This window comes from Corylus avellana, chromosome ca9, assembly GCF_901000735.1.
Source record: "Corylus avellana chromosome ca9, CavTom2PMs-1.0".
In the NCBI taxonomy this organism is placed as follows: domain Eukaryota; kingdom Viridiplantae; phylum Streptophyta; class Magnoliopsida; order Fagales; family Betulaceae; genus Corylus; species Corylus avellana.
The window spans coordinates 21,412,683-21,435,118 of NC_081549.1; the positions used below are offsets into that span (position 1 = coordinate 21,412,683).

General features: G+C 33.2%; 2 protein-coding genes across 2 annotated transcripts; one reads left to right on the forward strand and one right to left on the reverse strand.

Annotated features, from left to right (window-relative positions):
* Positions 1-4,717: 4,717 nt before the first annotated feature.
* Positions 4,718-7,708, forward strand: LOC132161933 (trihelix transcription factor GT-3b). The gene is made up of 3 exons (XM_059572152.1): positions 4,718-5,209; positions 5,305-5,842; positions 7,669-7,708. The coding sequence occupies exons 1-3, from the start codon at positions 4,940-4,942 to the stop codon at positions 7,674-7,676; spliced, it is 816 nt and encodes a 271-aa protein (XP_059428135.1). The 5' UTR covers positions 4,718-4,939; the 3' UTR covers positions 7,677-7,708.
* Positions 7,709-16,806: 9,098 nt separating this feature from the next.
* On the reverse strand, positions 16,807-18,503 carry LOC132161916 (uncharacterized). Its single transcript, XM_059572136.1, has 2 exons — positions 17,512-18,503; positions 16,807-17,398 (listed from the first exon to the last, which is right to left on the reverse strand). The coding sequence occupies exons 1-2, from the start codon at positions 18,323-18,325 to the stop codon at positions 17,076-17,078; spliced, it is 1,137 nt and encodes a 378-aa protein (XP_059428119.1). The 5' UTR covers positions 18,326-18,503; the 3' UTR covers positions 16,807-17,075.
* Between the last annotated feature and the right edge of the window lie 3,933 nt (positions 18,504-22,436).

The following is a 22,436-nucleotide window of genomic DNA, read 5'->3' on the forward strand; positions in this document are numbered from 1 at the left end:
GAAAGAGTTGAACTTCCAACTAATCTTCAGCAGGAGGCGCGTACTTGAGGAAAAACCGACGCGCTTGGAGATATTCTCTGGCGCTCGAATAAGACATGCGACTGAAATGACCTGCCTTTCACATGAAATTGTGGAATTATGGATTTCTTTTTTATTTTTGCACGACTGTCTCCTACTTCTCTAGAATCTCTACCCATCCATCGTCAGCCACCTTCGGTAATACTTTGACGTCAAAATGATCACTTTCACAAATAAAAGAATAATGTTATATGTAAGAGTACATGAATGATTAAAGAGAAATATGGTCTTTGTGTAGTATGTAACATTTATTTCTTAGAGAATTCTTAGCAGTCTTATCAAATATTACTCACCAAAATAATTAAAAGTGCATTTTTCTTCATTTTAACAACCCACCTTTTTAGAGCACCCACAGCAGCCTCGCTATATATATTAACAATTTACTTTTACTATTCCATTTAGATATTTCTTTTAAAAAAGAATTGTTTATTTTTTCTACAACTTTTATATTTTTGAATGTTTGTATTTTCCTAATGGTCTATTTTAAGAATATTTGTCTTATTTTATATTTTTAAAAATTTGTAATTTTCCGGTAATATTCTTTCTCAAACATTCTTGGTTGGTTTTCTTCTAGAGAAAACCACCCAAATTGTGAAGGAGGAAGTGGGTTTGTGGGGGTGAAATGGTGGGGAGAAATGACGCTAAATGCTGAATGGGTGAGAAAAAAGAACAAGAGAAAAGGAAAAGAAAAAAGAGATAAACGAAAAACAAAAAGGAAGAGAAAAAAATTAGTTGTTTAATCAATAAGTGAGTGAACAATACTTTTTATATTTGGTGAGTACTATTCACTTCACTATTTATTTTTTTTTGTAAGTAATGAGTCTAAAAAATAGAGAGTTAAGCCACTTTTGTTAAATTGCCCAACCAAAATAATAAAAAAATAATTTTAGTAAGCCTGCAAGAAGTGTTCATGTAAAAGAGAGAAAACGGATTTGTTTGATAAAGATCTACCCAACTCTTTTCACTTTTCAAATTATGAGAAGTACTCTTCTCAAACTAGATAACGTGATGGATTTTTGGATGTGGCCATAACAACAAAATTTTTTTTTTTTTTAAAAAAAAAATCTTAATATTGTTAAAAAACACTTGGTGGCAGCGGGCACTCTATCTGCGTCGACACCGGCTCAACTCTTGTGGTCGCCAGATGAAGCTATTGGCCCACGTACGGTGAAGGACCGTCAGATCACACCGCGATGTCAAGAAAGGTAGCGTCATGGCCGGAAAGTCAATGGCAATGTTTGAGCAAGCATCGATGAAAAATATGTTCATAAAACGTTGCTAAACTTAATAAATTTCTGAAAAGAAAAAAAAAAAAAAAAACAAAAGGTTAGGTTTTTATAACAATATTTTTTTATATTATTTGAAAAATACCGCTATTTAAAACAAAATTAAGAGAAATTATTTTTATATTATTCAATATATCTTGTTTTAAAATTGTAGTTCTTTAGGCTTTAAATCGACAATTTTTTGTTTTAATGTTATTAAAAGAAATTATTTCTATTATAAGATTTAATATTTTTTTTGAGAATTCCATCCACTAATTATTAGTTTTTACATCGTCTTGTGGAAGATATTTACATCCATTTTTAATAAAGAAATTATTTTTTTATTATAGTATCTAAGAACTATGACATGATCCGGAAGCAGCCGGACGTCATCAGTGATCAACTGGATGCAGTCGGCAATATTTTCCGGCAAGACAAAGTCCAATACCACGTGGACGCAAGTCTATACTGGTTCATACTCCGTACAATGTCATGACACCCATTTCCTCCCTGGCTTTTTGTTTCAACATGGCTGATTCCAAATTCCAAGTACTGTTTCATTGTTTGAGCCTTGAGGGCCCTCAACTAGTGGAGCTTTTGCTTAGTGCATGAAACTTTTTGAATCGGTTGCATTATTGGCAGGGTCCGTACTTTTTCATATTATTCATAAATTCAATACAAATTCGACATAAAATTAACGAGTTATATTAATTGATAGATATGACCCATATAATTACATATGTTGTTGGTGAGGCGCCTTACAACGACCTGAACCCGACGACACTCGATATTTACGACAAATAATTTTTTACACTACCTGCAAACCCAATGCAAAATTAATTAGCAGGTTAAGATTGGAAAGTCTGGCCCATTTAATTAAATTGGTCGAACTATAATTGATTTATATAGTCTTATACCTGAGTAATTCTAAAAGTTCTTCTTGTGTTTCTTTTGAGTTCCTCCAAGAATGATGTGACTATTAAAATTATCATTTGATCAAAATTCAATAATGATCAATCACAAGCGCAATAGTAATTTTAATAGTCACGTCATTCTTAGAGGGATACAAAAAGAACTTGTAGCATTAGTACTCCTCATATCTATATATCGATATAATTCGAATCTGACACGCTAACATGAATTGTCACCCCTAATTGTTGGAGCTTATGCACGCTAAGGACTTTCTAAAAGGAATGCCATAGATATTTTCCTATCAGAGAGATATTTGGTATGTCTTTCTTAGAATAAATTTGGGAAGGTCAGTGCACATGACAAAGAAATTTCTTGTCTAATATCTTTTGTTTTTAGTAGGTTAGGTTACTTGTAGGAATTAAAGAATGGGCATTATTTGTCCCATAAGTAAGTTTATATATGGTAACGTATTAGAGATGACCGACCTAGATTTACTAGTATAAGAAACAAATTGCAAGAGTTTCCCACAAGATTTTTTTTTTGACATTTTCATTTACTCTATTGAAAATGCTTATGAACGCTCGGTTTGTCGTTTGAACCCTTCTCTTATCTTCATTGACGTGTGGCATGTAGCATCCGGGAGAAGAGAAGCCCATAAGAGCATTCACAATAGGCTTTTTATATTTAGCTTTTATCTAAAAATCTACTAAAACTCATGAAAACTCCAATTTAATAAGCTCAATCGCTTTTATACTTTATATTTAACTATTGTCATAGATGCTTCATACATCTCAAGAGTCAAAAAATTAAAAGTTATATAATTTTTTAAGCTTTTTTTTTACTATCCTCTCTCTTTATTGGTTTAAAATTTATAAATTAATAATATTTAACCAAAGTAGATAAATGTATAAAAAATTTATTGTTTGACTCATTTAAAATTGACTTTTGTTTGAGAAGTCTATTGTGAATATATGCTCTAACACCATCTACACGGAAGAGATAAAACAGGCTAAAGAGTGGGTCAATCACGGATTCACGTAAGGTGCTTGTTCAAAGGATGATCAAAATCATGTTCCTTCACCTTGCACCGCAAGTCTCCACGTAGAATTTCCCACGACGACGGTCAAATTGTACCCGCGTACCGTCAATGGAATAATACAATATTTTAATTACCACTTTACCAGCTAATTGCTACTAAAAAACAATTATTATAATTTTTTTTTAAAAAAAAAGAGAACCCTTTAATGTGATATAATACGGAAATTTAAAATTTTATAATAAAATTTCGACATTTTAATGCTTATTTTAAAATTAAATAATCCGTTATAATATAAATGAAATGATTAACTCATATTAACTTAAGTTTTTAGAATAAATCAGTGACAGCTAGAGTCAGACAATTGATATTGGAAGTATTGCTAAAATTTTTTTAATGGTACCAGTGATAACTTGCATAAATAGGAGAAAATTTGTTTGTTCTTCTTTTGGGGTTGCCGTGTGAAACTTAGGTAAAAAATAGCAAAAAAAAATTAAAAATTAAAAAGCTCACAACACCCCCAAAGCATCAAGTAGTTTCGTCATTGGAATAAGTAGTGATTTAATATAATAAAAATTTTGAATTACAGTACATGTGAAGAAAAAAAGTATTAAAATATAAATTAAATTATTTTTATCAAGTTAAATTTTTAATATGCCAAAATTGGTTGAATCAATAATTGGAATTCGAATTTCGATTCGTGAATAGGGGGCCGAATATTTGGAGGAGGATTAGAATAAGTCACAGGTGTGAACCAGAAGCGGATGGGCCCGGAGCTTTTCCGTTTCGGTCTTTGCATGCATGCCACGTGGATAAAGATGGTAGGCGGCTACACGTGGGACATGACATAACCGCGTGGAGGGAATGTGATTATAGAAAATGAACGGCCCACAGACAGGCCTTCACAAAGATCATCTTGTCCTCCTTTTGATATCAAAAATCCATGCAAACAAAGCCGAGACAGTGAAATCGTTATCGCCTCCACGTACACCTTCAATCTCGAAGCCTAGCTTTCTTGTCACCTTCGGAGTCACACGCTCCGCACAGAAAGCTTTTCAAAAGGACACATATTTTTATATAATTATATGTGAAATTGAAAATACTTGTGCCGTTTTTTAAATTAATTTTTTTAAAAAAATTAAATATAATAAAATGAAAGCTTGCAGTACAAGTATGCTATAACCGGTCGCAGGGAATAAAGCCCCACTACCTGCAAGGCTTTTCTCGTAAGCGTGACGACACGTAAACGCAATGGGAACAAATGGGGATGTACACCAAAAAAGAAAAGATAGGAGAGAGAGAGAGAGAGAGAGAGAGAGAGAGAGTTTCCGCGTAGAGAGATGAGACTGAGAAGAGACTATTAAGAAGAAGAAAAGAAACAAAGAAGGGGAAAAGAAAAAGGCTCGTTTGGTTTCGATATCTTAAATCTGAACGAGTACTATAATAAACGCTTTCTTTGACACCTAAGCAAACGAGAAAATCTGCTTCTTGCTTTCTTGACGATTCACACCTGCTATTCACACCACCCTCTCATAAATCTCCCTCTCGCTTTCTCTTTCCATCTTTCTCTCTCTTCGATCCATTTCCGCCAGAAAAATTAAAATATTGCACTAGCTAGCTTTTTATTTTCTGGGTTCTTTGGGTTCTTATGGAGGGTCATCATCACCATCATCACCATCAGCAGCAGCCGCAGCATATCAGTGTTAACGTTGATACGAGCGACAGATTTCCTCAATGGAGTCTTCAAGAAACAAAGGAGTTCTTGATGATCCGAGCAGACCTAGATCGAAATTTCATGGAAACAAAGAGGAACAAGCTTCTCTGGGAAATCGTTGCCTCAAAGATGAAAGAAAAGGGTTTCAATCGCAGCGCTGAGCAGTGCAAGTGCAAGTGGAAAAACCTCGTTACCCGTTATAAGGTACTTAATTAATTTCAAGATTTTTTTTTTTTTTTTTTTTCATAGAAAAAAAAAATTTGGGAAATTACTTACTTGGTGATTTTTATATATTATAGGGGTGTGAGACAATGGAACCGGAAGCCATGCGGCAACAATTCCCATTTTACAATGAACTCCAAGGGATTTTCAGTGCACGGATGCAAAGAATGCTGTGGGCGGAAGCCGAGGGAGGAGCGAGCGGGTCTAAAAAGAAAGCGGGACAGCTGTCATCGGATGACGAGGACGACAACGAAGAAAGCGAGGGAGAGAAGGGCGGCGCAAAGAAGAAGACAAAAAAGGGGAAGAGCAATAATATTGGAAGCAGCAGTGGTAGTGGGAATAATATGAACAGTTTGAAGGAGATATTGGATGACTTCCTGAAGCAACAGATGAAAATGGAGATGCAGTGGAGGGATGCTTTGGAGGTGAGGGAAAATGAGAGGAGGTTGAAGGAGATGGAGTGGAGGCAAACGATGGAAGCGCTGGAAAACGAGAGAATACTGATGGAGCAGAGGTGGAGAGAGAGGGAAGAGCAAAGGAGGATGAGAGAGGAGGCTAGGGCTGAGAAGAGGGATGCTCTTGTCACAGCTCTTCTAAACAAGCTCAGACGAGAGGGTATGTAGTTTTTCTTCGTTTTTTTTTTTTTTTTTAAGAAAAGAGGAAGTTCTTGGAACTCTATCTCATGTTGGAGATGTTTTTGTTCTTCGATCTGGCTCATATATTATATATGATCTATCTCTTTTTCCCCACTCAGAGGCTTCATCTTTTCATTTCATTTAAGTTTTTATGCTCTTTTAAGATTAAGAATGGTCTGAAATATCATTCGAACAAACAAAACCCAAAGCACAATTTACACGTACCTAATTATAAGTAAAAATCACAAAAACATTATTAATATATATGTTTGAGACAACGTCAATGAAAATAACCAATATTCCATCATATTCGGTGCGCTGTTTCCACGTTAGTGGTACGTTCTTGCTAATAATGGTTCTAATCAAATTCACGAAAGTGTCGTAACTTCCACTTAGGTTCAGATTTCCTGTTTATACATATATATATACAAAGATCTCAGATCTTACCCTGTTTAATGGCGCTACTACTCTTTGTCTACTGTTTCATATATTTTAGCCATTAAACCTATAAATCTTTATAATTATATATATCACTGAAGAAATTTAAGAAAATGTCCTTTTTTTTTCTGGTCTAGCTAGCAAAGTTGACGTGTAAAATATCTGAACTTTCAATAAATTCCATACTGATCAGAAATGAACATCGAAGAAGGAGCTATATGTATATATATATAGTAATCTCACATTGATAAGAAGAAAATGAAGAATTGTAGTCTAAACTCTTTGTATATATATTGTTGCTTATGTATATATGTCTTCCATCCAAGTTGGTTGTATTAGGGCTCTAGCTAGCTATTAGGGTTTGAGTGTTTCTTACCATTATTGTACTTCAGTTTTTGCTGGTGAAATTTCTCTGTAATTATCTCTCATGTTTGATTAATATTTTCCGTTGCGATGTAAAGTCTTAGTTGTCATGATGGTTAAGAAGTTTTCTTAAGCCTTTGAAGGAGAAAAAGTTAGCATTTTCGTTTCATAAGCAATAATATGGAAAGGAAGATGATATATTGGATCAATTTGTCATGAAGAGATGATGGTTATTGTAGTAAAACTAACGGTCCTTAATTTTTCTTTTTATGAGTTGAAAACGAAAGGTATTTAGTTACAGTTGGATTCAATTTCAATTGGAACTAAACCGTTGAGATTTATGCGGACTTGTGTTACAATTTCAATGGTTTAAGCGAAACCCTAAAACTAATTTTCTCTTAGAGAGTTGACATGCATGTGCATTAGTTTGTTTTTTTACCAACATTTAGAGTTGTCATGCAACCTTAATCATAAGATTGATAAATGACTTGTAAAAGTAAATCTAGGAGAAAGGTATGCATGTGACATGCTAGGAGTCAGGAGAGAGCTAGATACAGCTATCCTTTCTTCATACAGTAAGGCAAGCCTTGGTTGCAGAGCTTTTGGAAGGTTCCTAGCTAACATTTTGCTGACTTTTTACAAACATTTTACACGATCGCTAGGATTTGAAATAATGTGTTTGACATGTCTATGCATTGAAGTTCTTGGATGTATACTTTATAATAGGCATTTATTTTGCAATCTATATATAGAAATAATGTATCACATGAAAATGAAAAAAAAAAAAAAAAAAGAAAAAGAAAAAAGAAGAAGAAGAAGATCAGTTACTATTTTCTTTAATTTGCTAGTTAATTAAGTTTGATGATTTATATCGAACTAACAAGGAAATTAAGATTGAGATATGTCCCCATAATCTTGAAAATATTCAAGCAGTGCATGTACAAGGATTTACATATATATTAATACAGTATTTTTTTTTTCTAACTTATTGCTTATGATTGTCAGGGAATTAATTAGAAAACGAGCAAATTAAAAGGTGTCGACTATCCATGAACTTGTATAGAGTTATTTTCATTTTCCAATGTACAGCTAGCTTCTATTGAATTTTTCATTACTTGTATCTTTTAATTTGTAGCTATATGATCGATCTCCACTGCCATTGTGAGCAATTTCTCTATCAGAAAACCTTTTTTTTTTTTTTCAATTGAAGTTTAGCATTAAAATTACTTTTTGGATCTCCATAAAATGAATACAGTATATGATTTTTCGTTTTTGTGTTAGTGTTGAGACTATAATAAAGATTTTTCTTCCCATAGACGACTAATATGTGGAGGAATTTGTAAGTGTTCTCTTGTAGCATCGTGAATCCGTGATTCCTGAAACATGCATGCTTAATTGTTTGAATTTTTTGGTGTTATAACACCGAAAAATGTAGCTAGCTAAGGCTTTTAGACTCAGTTATCACATTCATTTTATATTAACTAATATGGCGTGTTTTAAATTAATGATACCTTTTATTTTATTTTTTTAAAATTACCATGTTAAATACTTAAAACACGATATATCAGTAATCATATGAAATTGGTGTGAAGAATATATCTACAAAAATTGTTTGTTCACAATGTATATGAACCTAGCTAGAATGGTAACAATCTTAGAATATATAGTAAGTGATGAGAAATATTGCAAGGGTAAAGTACTGGAAAAGATTTTCTTAAATCAAAATCGATCAGTGTACTAAATTCTTATTAATTAGCAGTACCATATTGAAGATAAAATATTGAAATAGGTCCTTGGTTTTTAGTCGATGGAGGGTCTACCAACACCCAAAAAAAAAAAAAAAAAAGATATTTCTACCAATAAAACAAATTCTTCCAATTATTCAAAACTTGCCGACAAACTAGCTAGCTAATGAATTTAAAATGCTATATATGAATCAATTTGGCCTGATCATTAATGTGGATCACGGGTATCAAAAATTTCCTTTCCCCAATCTTTTCTTTATATTGCATTCCATGCTCATGGCATCAATTAAATACTCTATTTTCTCTTGAATTTCAACTAAGACGGGAGGGTTTTTTTCCCCTTTAATATTATGGCCAAAAGAAAAACTAAGATTATGGGATTTTTCTTTTTTTAATTTAATTTTATACTCAATAATCTCATTGGTGATGATAATATCTCCGAAGTTGTCAACTGTGGAGAGATGTCTTGAATACAAAGTTAAATAAAATATGTCCCGTTTGCAACAGACCAGAATACTTTATTGGTACACCATCTAGAAGGAATTGAAAGGGTTGCATGTCACCGCCCCCCATAACCAAAAGAAAAAAAAGAAAAGAAAAAAGCAAAGGAAAGATCGATTTGGCCACAATATATATATTCCTTTTCCTCTAAGAAAGCTCGAATTGATCATCTCTCTTTTTTCTTTTTTTTCTTTTTTGTGATCTTTTAGGGGTGCACGAGGGGTTCCCATATCCATATATTTCAGAGCAGCATGAACATTGTGGGATCGATTAGGTTTAGATCAATCAATAATACGCGCGGTGGATCACCAATCATTGCTTGGGAGACACCTGGGTTATTCAGTTTAGTTTGGAGGTTTCAGAATTTGATATTATGAGGTCCAGCTAGCTCCACGCAGACAGACAGACAGACATAATACGCGTTTCTTTGGCAAAAGTTACTTACAAATATATGTACTCACCGACACACCGTTTTTGCCATTAGTTTATTTATACACTACTGTCTCACTTTTTTCTTTTTACTCAATACTCTTCATAATCCGACAAAGACATATATATATATAATATATGTTTGTTAAGTGTTTTAATTTGATGAATAATTTGATAATAATAATAATAAGGTGTTTAGACGTGAGATAATTGTGATTTTTTTTTTTTTTTTATGAGTGTAAATTTGTGTTTGGATTATTTATTAATGTTTTATTTTTAGACGAAAACATAAGACAAAACAACAAATTAACCTTTGTGTCGGTTCTAGTTAAAAAAAAAAATCTAAAAATTGATTGACACTAAAAGAAAAAGCCCATATTGTTGTTGGTTGAATAGACTAAATTAAAAGAAATTTCCTCCTCTAGGTTTGAAAGAAACCGTGTCCTGCGTCATAGTGTAAGATGGCTGGTCAATTCTCCTAGGCTGTCACCCAGACTCACCCTTATTTGGGTGACAATTAAATCTGTGGTTCAGCTGTCAATGCGTCCAACTTTAGGAGGGTTAATATATTATTAACTCAACGTGAACCCACCAGGCATTTTTAAAGATATCCAACGTATCTAAGTATTACTCCTAGGTTAAATTGTCTTTGGGTGCTAGATTCCATCCGGCTAGGTTTCTTTATTCGATCGTTTTCTAGTAAACAATAGCGCACTCGATCGTCAATTTCCGCGTCCTACAGAAGATGGTAGTGGAGATAACCTAAAAATCAGTTTTTATTTCTAAAAGATATAAAAAGAATGTGTTTCATAAATAAATAAATAAATTCTTCTTAGTTTTTTGACGTAGGAAGCGTGTTGAAAAAGTAATAGTTTAGAAAAGTATAGACAATGAACAATTCGTTATTCAAAAGATCGAATACCCAAAAATGGGAAGAACTCTTTCTAGAAATCTTGTTTTCCAATTAAAACACAATATATTGGACAAATAAAATAAAGCCACAGATTGCCTTTAATTTAATTAATAAGCTACAAGTCCTAATTAATAAAAGACTTGTAGTTTAAATTCAAATAATTAATGATTCCTAGCTAATCCGACAAGGATTCTCAATTATTACAAATAAAGACTTTTAATTCCTAATATTGACTGAGGATTACAAACAATTAAAAACTTTAAATACTCCTAATAACATATTATTAGGACAGAAAAAAAAAATATAAGAAATATTTTTGATATATTTTGCATTAGTTTTCTAAAAAAAAAATGTTAACACAAAAATAACACATGTTTTTTTTTTTTTTTTTTGCTATTTGAACCCAATTTCTATAAAATATGCACGAATAATACTTATTTTCGTAGTTATTAATTCTTAGTTATATGCATTAATTATAGCAAAGACAGTCCAATCAAATCTTAAAATACGGGCTATATATTGAGATCTTCCTGCATTTGACCGCCCGGCAGTATCAGCGCACTAAACTAGGCGAAACAAGTCGGCCCCAACGTAACTGTAGTGGGTGCTCAGCCATAATATAAGGGCCCCGATCTGCCGTTAGCGAAAGGAATGAGTCGGTTTCCTAGTAATCCACTAGTGGACCCCGTGGACCGTGGCTCATGGGAACAGAAATGGGAACAGAGTATAGTTGGGGCCATTAAATTTATTAGACAACTCAAAAAACCGCTGACTTTTCAGATTCTTTGCTGGACGTCAACTATGTATATCGATTTGTCAAAACTTTGGACCGTACATAATACTTTACTGGACCACGCGAAACTCCCACTCCCTTTAATATTTATTGCGTTTTCGATCAGATGGAGATTCGCCCACTGTGACAGGCAAGAAGCCAGAAGCCCCCAAGGGAAACGTGGAATTGACCATTTGCGTTTTATAGACCTCTTCCACCGCAACTTTTTAGGGTTTTTGAGCGTCCTCTACGAGTCCAAAATCCATGCAATTCTAATGCCAAAGCCTAGCTTCCGATCCGCATGTTGCCAGGGACACAGGGCCAGGCCCCACTATATATATATATATATATATATATATATATATGGGCTGGCCCATCTCGGGCACAACCCCAAGCCGGCCGCTACACTAACAATGAAACTTATAAGCCGGCTGAATTTTTATCTAATTCAGATCGACCTAAACCTGACTTAGACCAACCAGACCTATTTTAGTTAGGTTAATTGGGCTTAAAATTTAGAAGAAACTTCACTGAAGACTCCTGAATTTTCACTCGATTTGATAAACCCCCCATAAGCTTCAAAATCTCTCAATTTAGTCCCATGAGCTTTCAATTGTTCTCAATTTAGACCCTCTGTCAGATTTTAAACATTACATGACATTTATACTCTTGACTTTTGTATAAAATTTCAACTTCTAAAACGTTTTTTATTTTTAAAAAAACAAAAATCATGGATATTTTAGTCTTTTTCTGTATTTTTAACGGTTAAAATTGACGGAGGGGTCCAAATTGAGAGCAATTGAAAGTTTAGAGGACTAAATTGAGAGATTTTAAAATTTATGAGGGGTATTTCAAAATGGGTGAAAGTTCGAGAGTCTTCAATAAAGTTTCTCCTAAAATTTAAGTTTGACTCTTTATTGCTAGAGAAATTCTAGTTTAGTCATGCATGTTACCATGCATGTGTGGTTTTTAATTCTATTGCGTGTGAGCATTTTTACAGCTAGCGATATACCATCTTTAAAGCTTTTGATCAGAGAAAACTTCAATTATTGTGGAAGCGACAAAGATGAAGAGACTTCAAGTGGTCTGGTTCTCCATTCTTGTCTTCATGACGTACGGTGTATATTTAGGACTATATATCTTCTTTCATGGACTTATTTTCTAAATCAAATATGTCCACACAATAACAGTTTCTACGGCCTTTCTTTTATTTATTAAAACCGATGTGATGTGGCTCCCATAGCATTTAGTAGATGAAAAGAGAAATGATGCCACACTAGTTTTTTGTGGATAATACTTAAGGAGGTGTTTGGTATGCACAATAATTATTTTATTTGGAAAATTCACTCTGTCAGCGATTGCGGATTTCGAGTAACTCTAGCGACCGACGGCGGATATAATAAATATCAATTCATCTCATTTTGAGATGAATATTTATTCCAAGGCTAAAAATCTTACTAAACTATGGAATATTTATTCTATTCCATTGGTTTAATCCTTGAACCAAACTTACCTTAAGTTGCTTCGATCTCATCGCAAAACATAATAATAATAATAATAAATGTAATTTATTAGGTAAATAATTGTTTATGAGAGATATTTGTTGTATACAACCTGTTTATTAAAGATAAAGATTCTCAACGATTTTGATGTTTGGATTGCTATAAATTCAAATAGTGATAATTTCTAGCAATTTAAATAGCAAATTGCTGTGAATACAATCCAAATCCATTTACTAGTGCACTTCCTTTTCTTTATAAGTTTCTTGTTTATCAAAATTAAAGTGGACTCAAGAAGGTAATAGGGCTTTTACTTGTACTTCTTCCAAGAAAAAGACATAAATTAACTTATTGATTGCAATAATTCAAGAGTTCACACTGAAGAATCTAATTTGAAGTTAGTGGCCATGATCGTTGTTGTTAGTGATCTTGACATCCACTTCCTTAATTATAATAAAGGAAACATAGATTAAACCCAATCAAGATGACAGGATAATTTATTTGAAAAAGCTCTACATAATTATATATATCAAGGTTCCCATGAATAATTAGATTACATCACATCAAAAATCACAGTGTGGCATCGACCAAGCAAAGGTTGGAAAATAAAAGAAATGCCCCACCAAATGCGACAAAGAGATATTCATAATGGGGACCCAAGCACACTAAGTGTGAATGAAAAATGTCTTCCCCCAACTACTAAATGAAGTCATTCAACAACTCAGGTATAAAAAAGAATCAGTTTATCTAGCCAAGACAACATATCGCATTTGGGGACAACAAAATCTTAATTATTTACGGCTTAGAGCATAGCTTTTGACTTCGAATTTTAACTTTACAATTTACCTTAATTTCAGTTAAATAATTTATTTGCTAAACCCTACTTATTGTATATCACACTTTTATCTCACTTTGTTGATGTGATACTACAAATTTACAATCAACTTTTGGATCAGTTCTTGCTTTTTTTTTTTTTAAATAAGTACTGCTGATTTGTAGTGTCATATCAACAAAACAAGATAAAAATCAGAAGAAATCGAGTAATAATATAAGGAGGGCTAGAGTCCTTCCAAATGCGATGTGACATTTAAAATCGTCAATAGATCATAATTTAATAATAATAATCTCAAATTTAATGATAATTTTAAAAAATACGTCACATTTTGAAAAACTATAATCTTTCTTATATCGTTACTCGAAGAAAAGCCATGGAAAATAGGTCAAGTATGAAATTAGTGTAATAAATGTGTGAGAAGTGAGAAACCTTAACATTACTTTTTTAAATCTTGCTTTTAATAAATCTGATTTGTCTTGGCATCAATCAATTGGTTTGGTGGACCATTCTTTAAAATGGTGACGTGGCTAATTTTTTCACCTCTGATCACTTTGACCGCAGACATAAAAGGCCACAACCCGAAGTAGCGGGAAGCGTGTCCGTTATAAGAGTCAGGGGGTTAGTTTAGCTCTCACGTCACGCTCTCTAACCCTACTTCTTTGTCAAGCCACGTACTCCTTTTTTCTCTTTTCTTTTTCTTTCATGTTTGAATAAATGTCTCCAGCTCTTGAATATTCAGCTACTACTTTGTTTTTAAATTCCACTGTCTATAAAGTTACGCCATTTTATATCCACAAATTCAACACACTAATTTTTTTTTTTTTTTTTAAATGTGAAATTCTCTTTTCTAGAGTTGATTAATGCTTTGTTTGATTTTCTTTACAGCTTAAGAAAAGGTTTAGAGTTGACCCTGTATCGGCTTAATTAAATATTTGTATTCATGGGGTTTTTTTTCCTGATAGTTCTAGACCTCTTGTTTGGTTGGCGAGAATACTGTAGGAAAAAAGGAAAAAACTTCTCGGGAGCGGGGTGTTTGGTTTTATTGGGTTGAAAATGAGAATCCAGAGATTACAAGTATTTGAAAACGATCATTTCTTTCCTTTTTTTCCCCACTTTTTTGTTAGCAAACAAACCGAGTCTTTGTATCTAACTATTCTATCATATAAGTAGACCTTCTTGTTACGATAATTCTCCATTCACGTAGAATTAAGGAATTTGAATTAATGACTTATATTCTAATATTATTTTAAATTATTATTTATCTTAAAAACTTAAATGAATAAAAAATAATAAATTTAATAATTTAAATTAATATTCTAACAAGTTTGTTTGGAGAGAGAGAGAGAGAGTTGAGCAAAGTAGATGTTAATTATGACTTGATCGACAATAGTACTCTGTTGGTCTTCGGGGGATTTGCAATAGAATCATTCTGACGTGGTGTTCGGTTTTATGTGATCAGAAGACACGAGTTGAGAAACATGTTCATAGTAATATGTGGTCCGAGATAACTAGGACTCCAACTCAAGTGAGCCTTGTACTACTTGCTTACCTAAGGCTAATGGGCTTCATGCTATCCAATTTATAAAACCAATATTGTCGATGGAATATGTTAATATATTTGTCATTATTTTCTGCTAATTTTTGGGACCCAAATAGAGGGTAATAAAGATAAATAATATTATTTAATAAATTGTTATACGACTATTACGTAAGTATTACGTAAGAATTTGGTAACGAAGAGAGCTCTCCTCTAATAATGCTCCATACCATATTTGGAAGCTCAATTAATGTGTTAGGAATATACCATTCTTTTCAATGTGGGACAAACTAAAATACTCAAATGGAAGGAAAGTTGAGAATCTAGAAAAAAATGATGGAAAAACTTTGTTTAACATATTCCAGTCCAAAGAAAAAACCACTGGCGATTTTGCCAACTGGTGTACAAATATGTTATTTTATGCTTTCAACAAGACTGCAAAAAAGCCACCCACATCCCCTATTTCAGCATATTTTCTTGTAGTGTTGCAAATTTGCAGCAGAGGCTTTCTGGTTCACTCCCCCACTACCTCCGGGAGTCAGTTGGAACAATTAATAGAAACTCAATGCTGTACAACATTGCAATTGGTGATCATAATCGCGGGTAGCATCAGTTGCAGCAGCTGCAGGGGCAGCCTTGTATCGTCTGATAGATCACTTACCCTGGCCTGCCCCTCCTATCAGTTTAATTTCATCAATGCTTGATTTACTTCTGCAGTACTTCTCAAACCTAATCTGCACATTCTTAAGTGGCACCTCAATTACAATTTCCAGATTGATATTGTTAGCCACACTGTCCTGACACTGAAATTAAAGCAGCTACAGCAGAAGATGAGAGTAGAGAGAACAATGAAGATAGAGTTACAGTTGCAGATAGAACTCCTAACAAGGTAGAATCCTAGGACTCTTCTGTGATGATGTAGGAGTGTTTGAATTGATAAGTATGGGGTTAAATACTTTATTATTAAATGAGGTTTCACAAACAGATCCCTCAATTTTAGTGAGTATCATAGATGATATTTGTAGACATCTAATAAATTGACGCCGTTGGTTCTTTCATCCAATAATTTAATTGCATGCTACATAAAGCATATATCTTATTGCCATGTGCTCCGTATACCACGTTATTGTTATTATTATTATTTAAACAGAAAAAAGAAAAAACCGAAGCCACCCTCTCACACTGAATCCCGTTGATGTGAGCTCTTAAGGAAGATCATCATGTTATTCCTAGAGTAACTTTTATCCGTTGAGCAACGACTCTTCCACTCAAAACCTTCAGGTTACTTAGTTTTTGGAATGTTCCAAATTCTACATGAGCATCCAAATAGGGGTTAATACCGGCAAAAATATCTCTAAACAAGATTTTAGCACTAAGCCAAATTTGTCTAGAGAATGAGAATAGAGAAAACGAAGCATGTTCAAAAGTAAATAAACCCCTTCGAATGCTATGAAAAACACCATTAGATTTCAAAGTAGTACAATCTATTTCAAAATTTTCTCCCAATTGAGCATATTTGTATCGTAGTAATCTAATTAGCCAAGAGAGTGGCTCGACCGCCCCTATGGTCGGCTTGGGGGGCCAAAACCACCCCTTAGCCATTTGAAGTGGCTCTCCCAATAAGCCCTATGGCCAGGCAGTGGCTACATTGGGAGGTTTTGCACCCTCCATTCCTTGTGTGTTCGGCAACCCGAGGGAGATTGCACACTTGAGGGATTTGGAGGCCTGGCTTGGAGTACAAGCTACACAGTTAAAGCAGCAGTTGGAGTCTGGATGATCCAAACAGCGTGTGATGGAAGATGAATAATTTCAGGCAGCTGAGAAGCCTAGCTGAGGAGCCTAGCTGAGGAAAGTATACACACTTTTTCTGTAATGTTAGAGTACAGTTGTTGTGATTGGAGCAGGAAAACAGGATCAACCTCTGTGATTTTATTAGATAGTTAATGATTGTAGAGTTGTAGTCACTTGGAGTGATGAGAGCCGTTTACAATTTCAATATATGGCTGCACTACAGAATTGTGAGGGTAGTAAATTACATTTAAGCTTTCAATAATATTGCATAATTGAATTCTATCCATCATCTACTTATTAAAGTTCTCAATTTGATCTTCTCCTGATACTACCAAAAAGCACTATCCTCTACATTTGAAAGACACCATTATCATTTCTCTATTTCAAGATTCATTGGCTTTTCTCTGGAATTTCCACAAATTCATCAACAACCTGATTCAGTAGTACATCGAGAACTTGTTGCTCGAACTCCATGCAGACTTCTTCAAAGCCTTCAAATCCAAGGAAGTTCTTTGCTATCCAATTTGACTCCTTAATATCATTTTCTGTCAACCTATAAAGATTCCCCACCACTTCCTTGTAGTATTGATTCCCTGAGATGTCCATAGAGTCGCAATCCTTCTTCTTCATTGCTCCTTCTCTGAGATCATCAGTATAAGAAACTCTTCCTGAAAATTTTCGACTTAAATTCAGCTTCATTGCCCTTGAAGGTTCTGTAACAAACATTACCAAATAACATGAAGTTAGAGAATGAAAATCCCTCCCAAAAGAAAAGAAACAGAGAGCAGATATTTTCATCTATGGTAGCTTTATTCAAAAAACAAACCTGATATATTACTCTCTTGTTGCATCGGGGAATCATTTACGTCAAGAACAGACACTGGACTTGCATTCTGAGAGTCACATTCGGGCTCTACTTTCACAGCTAAAGGCTGAACTTTTCTTTTCCTTGTGAACTTGTGTTCAACGAAAAGTTTCTTCTGATTTTTCGGCTTCAATGCACTTTTCGTCTTCCCATTACCAACCTTTGAAGATAGATTGGTGGGGATTCTCCGAGGCTCATCCCTTAACTTAGAGATCTTGTTGTTTCCTCGATTCTCCGTCTTCTTCACAACCTCTTTGTCCCTCCTACTCTCCTTGTTCTTGCTCCTCTGTTCCTTCCTCTGCTTCATTTCTCCAAAACCCACCTCAGATTTCCTCACCTTCGACCTCATTCCCTTGGTGCTTTCATCCCCATCATTTAAGCACACAACCAAGAAATCACGATTCTGCTGATGCGACAACGTTGGAACCTCCCGAAACGACACCGATGTTCTAACCCGGCGGTGCTGCTGGGCTTGAGTTAAATCAAACTCCAGCAAATAATCAGCAAAATTCACCGACCTACTTCGCACAACTGAATCCGAGATTCCTTTTCTTGAAACCCAATTGTTCTCCGGCAATGATTCTAAGCCCATTAGTCTTGCCACGATTCCTGGGTTTGCTGCAGCTTTTGGTTTTTCCTTCTGTTCCTCGGACTTGACTGTCTTTGACTCAACAATGTGGTCGGCTGGGTGAGTCGGAAGACTCCTAAAGCATGAAATCCGGCGAAACATGTTGTGGAAACACCCTGAATCACCATTGCCTGAAGAATAAGCCATTATTGAACCAGAGAGAATATTACCTTGGTAGGCAAAGATTGGCTTGCAATATATATATAAAATTAGAACAACAACAGGAAGGAAGCGTTCAAAAATGTCATCAAAAACATTTAGTTAAGGAGGATTAGGAAGTAAAACGAAGGTACAATGAAGCATAAAATAATAGTACGACAGCGTGTGAGAGAGAGAGAGAGAGAAGCGGGCAATTGGGTTGGGTTTTGGAGAGGTGTTGGATTATGGGGAAGAATAATGTCGGTAGAGAGTGTACGTGTTCACATTAGAAGAGAGAAAAAATGTTGAATACCTGAAAAGACGTGCTGCCGAAGTTGTTGACTTTTGAGGCTCCATGTCGTATGAACTCCAAACCACCGACTTCCATGACTTCTGATTTTGGGTCAGGGCTCCAAATTTCGTGTACCTGCCATGGACTCAGATTTGCTTGGGTGGGCCATGAATAATTCCTCCATTGGACTTAGTGGGCTGAATTTTTTTTTATTGTTTTTGAGCAACACGTGTGAAGAGGAAGAGGGAGAGAGCAACACATGAGCTCTAAAGTATGTTTTCCTCTTCACTTTATGAGCTTCTCAAATTGACAAAGAAGAAAGAGCTGAAAGGATATCCCTGATGATTGAAACAATCTGTTCATTTGCATAAGAGTCCCCTTCCAAAAACGAGAGAAAAGTTGCCATGGAAAGTCACTCACTTTGATGCAAGTAGAGGATAAAGTTGCTTTTGCTTCACCCACATTTACTTTCATGGAAATTTTTGTTGTACAAGCTTGTTATCATTACTAATGACAGCAGCTATAATAGAGAATGGCTTCCTTTTTTTAAAAGAAAATCTGTAGATTTTATTGATAAAAGATCAAGAGCATAAAAGTTTGAAAAGTCAAAATCAAATGTTATAAGGTTATATAGCCAAATGCACTTCACCGGTCTTCCTTCCTCTGTAATTTTTTATCTTTGGTGTTGCCTGGAGGGAGTGAGGAAAAAAAACACTTCTAGATGAAAGGAAGAGCCTCTCTCTCTCATCAAAGGTGACTTTTAAAAAACTAGATGGGAGAGTCTCTCACATGTTTTCCATAGGGCATGTTTTTCCAAGCTAACTCATGTAGCTTTTAAAAAGCTAGTGGGCTACCTACAAAATAAAATAAATAAATAAATAAGCTAATGGGTTGAAAGATGATATAAAGTTAATTTGAGACTCGTGAGGACCTTGATTGAAACTGTTTCTTTACACTCTAAAATCTAAATTATAAATCATTGCTTATTTTAAAAGTTTAAATTAATTAAAAAAATGTAAATTTAACCGTTTAGTTAATATTCTAACACTCTCTTTTATGTGAAATGAGATTCAACACATAAAATATTTAATTGAAATAAAATATGAATGACGGAAATAAAATTTAAATATTTGATCAAATATCAAATCAATACTTATTCTAAAAAGTATAAAATAATTAAAAATTAAAAATTTAATTATTTAATTAATATTTTAACATAAATAATTGATTTACACCGTGTGTCTCAAAGATTTGCACAAACCAATGAAGTAGTCGAATGCACTTATTTCCATGTGAAAAACAAGGGAAAGCTCGGGCTTTCCATAGGGGCCGTTTTTCCAAAGCTAACTCATGTAGCTTTTAAAAAGCTAGTGGGCTATAAAAGTTGATATGAAGTTGATTTAAGACTTCTAAGAGCATTTCTAATGGAGGAGTCATATTTTTATGTAAAATGACTTATCAAAACTTACTTTTATGTAGTTTAAGTAAGTCATTTTTAAATGTCTCTACATCCGATTAGCTATATTTCTATCTATTCTCTTAAAATATTATTAAAAGCAATAAAAGTTTTGGGAAAAAAAGAACATGTGAGAGGAAAAATAGAAAAAATTTTAGGAAAATGAGAACATGCAGAGAAAAAGTAGGAAAAGATTTGGGAAAAAGAGAAAATAGGTGAGAGAAACAGGGAAAAATAAAATAGCTCCCTTGAAAAGTGCTGCTACATTTAGCTTTTTTTTAGCTCTTCCAATCAAATATCTATTTTACATTTTTTTTTTGCTAATCTAATGTAAGGGGTTTTTTAAACATTTGAAGAGCTATTTTAGATAAAAGTAACATTTAACTCTTCCATTGAGAATGCTCTTAGAGCATTCTCAGCAACAATTATAAAGTTGTTTCTCTTTCGTACATATAGAAAAAAAATTCAAAAAAAATTATAAAAATTAATCTACACCAACTTTCCTATATATAAACAAATTAAAAAATTTATTTTTTAAAAAAATTAAAATTATTTTTTTAAATTAAAATTTTATTTTTTAAAAAAATTAATTTTTTTTTATTTTTTGAATTTAAAGGAGTATTTTTGTTTTATTAAGAAATCTATAAGGGTATTTTTTGTCTTTTTGTTAGCTTTGGTGGGACATTGACAATGTTTTGATAATTTGGAGGATATTATCACAATTAAAAGTTTGAGAGAGACATTATTAATTAGGTGGTAGTTTAAAGGAGGTAAGTGAACTTTACTCAATAAATAAATAAATAAAAAAGCAAGTGGGTTAAAAGTTGATATAAAGTTAATTTGTGGCTCTTAAGGGCGTTCATTGAAACCGTTTCTTTACGCTTTAAAGTCTAAATTATAAATCACTGCTTACTAAATGAATTAAAACAAAATAGAAATTTAACCATTTAGTTAATATTGTATCACTCCCCTTTATATGAAATGAGATCCAACAAATAAAATATTTAATTGAAATAAGAAGTAAACGACGAGACAAAATTTAAATATTTAATCAAATATCATATTAAATCAACACTTATTTCAAAAAGTATAAAATAATTAAAAATTAAAAATGAAATTATTTAATTAATATTTTATCGTAAACAACTGATTTACACATGTCTGTCTCAAAGATTTGCACAAACCAATGAAATAGTCTAATGCACTTATTAGTTATTTCATGTGAAAAACAAGGGAAAGCTCTAGCTTTCCACAAGGGCCGTTTTTCCAAAGCTAACTCATGTAGCTTTCAAAAAGCTAGTGGGCTATATAAAAGTTGATATGAAGTTGATTTGAGACTCGTAAAGGGCCGTGATTGAAACCGTTTTTCACGCTCTAAATTATTAAATCACTACTTTTTTTTCTTTGTAAAGTTTTAATTAACTAAAAAATAAAAATTTAATTATTTAGTTAATATTTTAACACTTCCTTTTATGTAAAATGAGATCCAACACATAAAATATTTAATTAAAATAAAAAGAGAATGACCGATATAAGATTTGAACATTTATTAAATCATTATTTATCTTAAAAAGTATAAAATAATTAAAAATTAAAAATTTAATTATTTAATTAATATTATAACATAAAAAGCTAGTTACAGTAGTCTGTCTTAAAGATTTGCACCGGCCAACAACGTAGTCAAATGCACTTTCTTTCCATGTGAAAAACAAGGGAAAGTTCGACTTGAATTGACTAAGTTTTGAAAAAAATTTCTAATCTATTCTATTAACCAATGAACTTACAATTTGTTAATTTTAAAATCATAAAAAAAATTATATATTTATCTCTCGTGCATTAGAAATAACTGCAGACTTTGACCAATTGATGTGCATTAATTTATTGAGATTCTCTTCATCGGGGCTGATTTTAATATATGCTAAGTTTAATTGACCAGAAGATGCTTTATCTCTTGCTGCTTTTGCCCTCTGTTTTTTTCTTCACTTTGTAGGTGACGTGTAATTAACTCCTTTTGTTTCCATCTTTGTTTATTGGACGACATGCAGGACAGTAGGGTAATTAAGCCGATATATTACAAAGTTTTTTTTCCATCTTCATTTCTTTTCTTTGTAAGACATGTACATTAATACAAAGTTTTTGTTATACAACTTGATAGACTAAATATACACCCTACCAATCTGGATTCGGAAAACAAATTTTGGAGTCTCAGATTTGGGTCAAGATGATAGAGCTTGAATCATAAGTTTTGATCAGACCACGAAGGTCAATGCAAAGAAACAGAACAGAGAATATGTGATAAGACTCGACTAGATAGAAAACCCAAATAGCTCGACCAGTCACGTTAGTATAACAGCTACTTAAATAAAGACATT

What these genes read in the sequence shown, in the direction of transcription:
- LOC132161933 (XM_059572152.1), top strand. Translation starts at nt 4,940, where the DNA reads ATGGAGGGTCATCATCACCATCATCACCATCAGCAGCAGCCGCAGCAT. An exon ending in ACCTCGTTACCCGTTATAAG is followed by an intron (nt 5,210 to 5,304) that starts GTACTTAATTAA and finishes TATATATTATAG; the next exon opens with GGGTGTGAGACAATGGAACC.
- LOC132161916 (XM_059572136.1), bottom strand. Translation starts at nt 18,325, where the DNA reads ATGGCTTATTCTTCAGGCAATGGTGATTCAGGGTGTTTCCACAACATG. An exon ending in ACAAGAGAGTAATATATCAG is followed by an intron (nt 17,399 to 17,511) that starts GTTTGTTTTTTG and finishes TGTTTGTTACAG; the next exon opens with AACCTTCAAGGGCAATGAAG.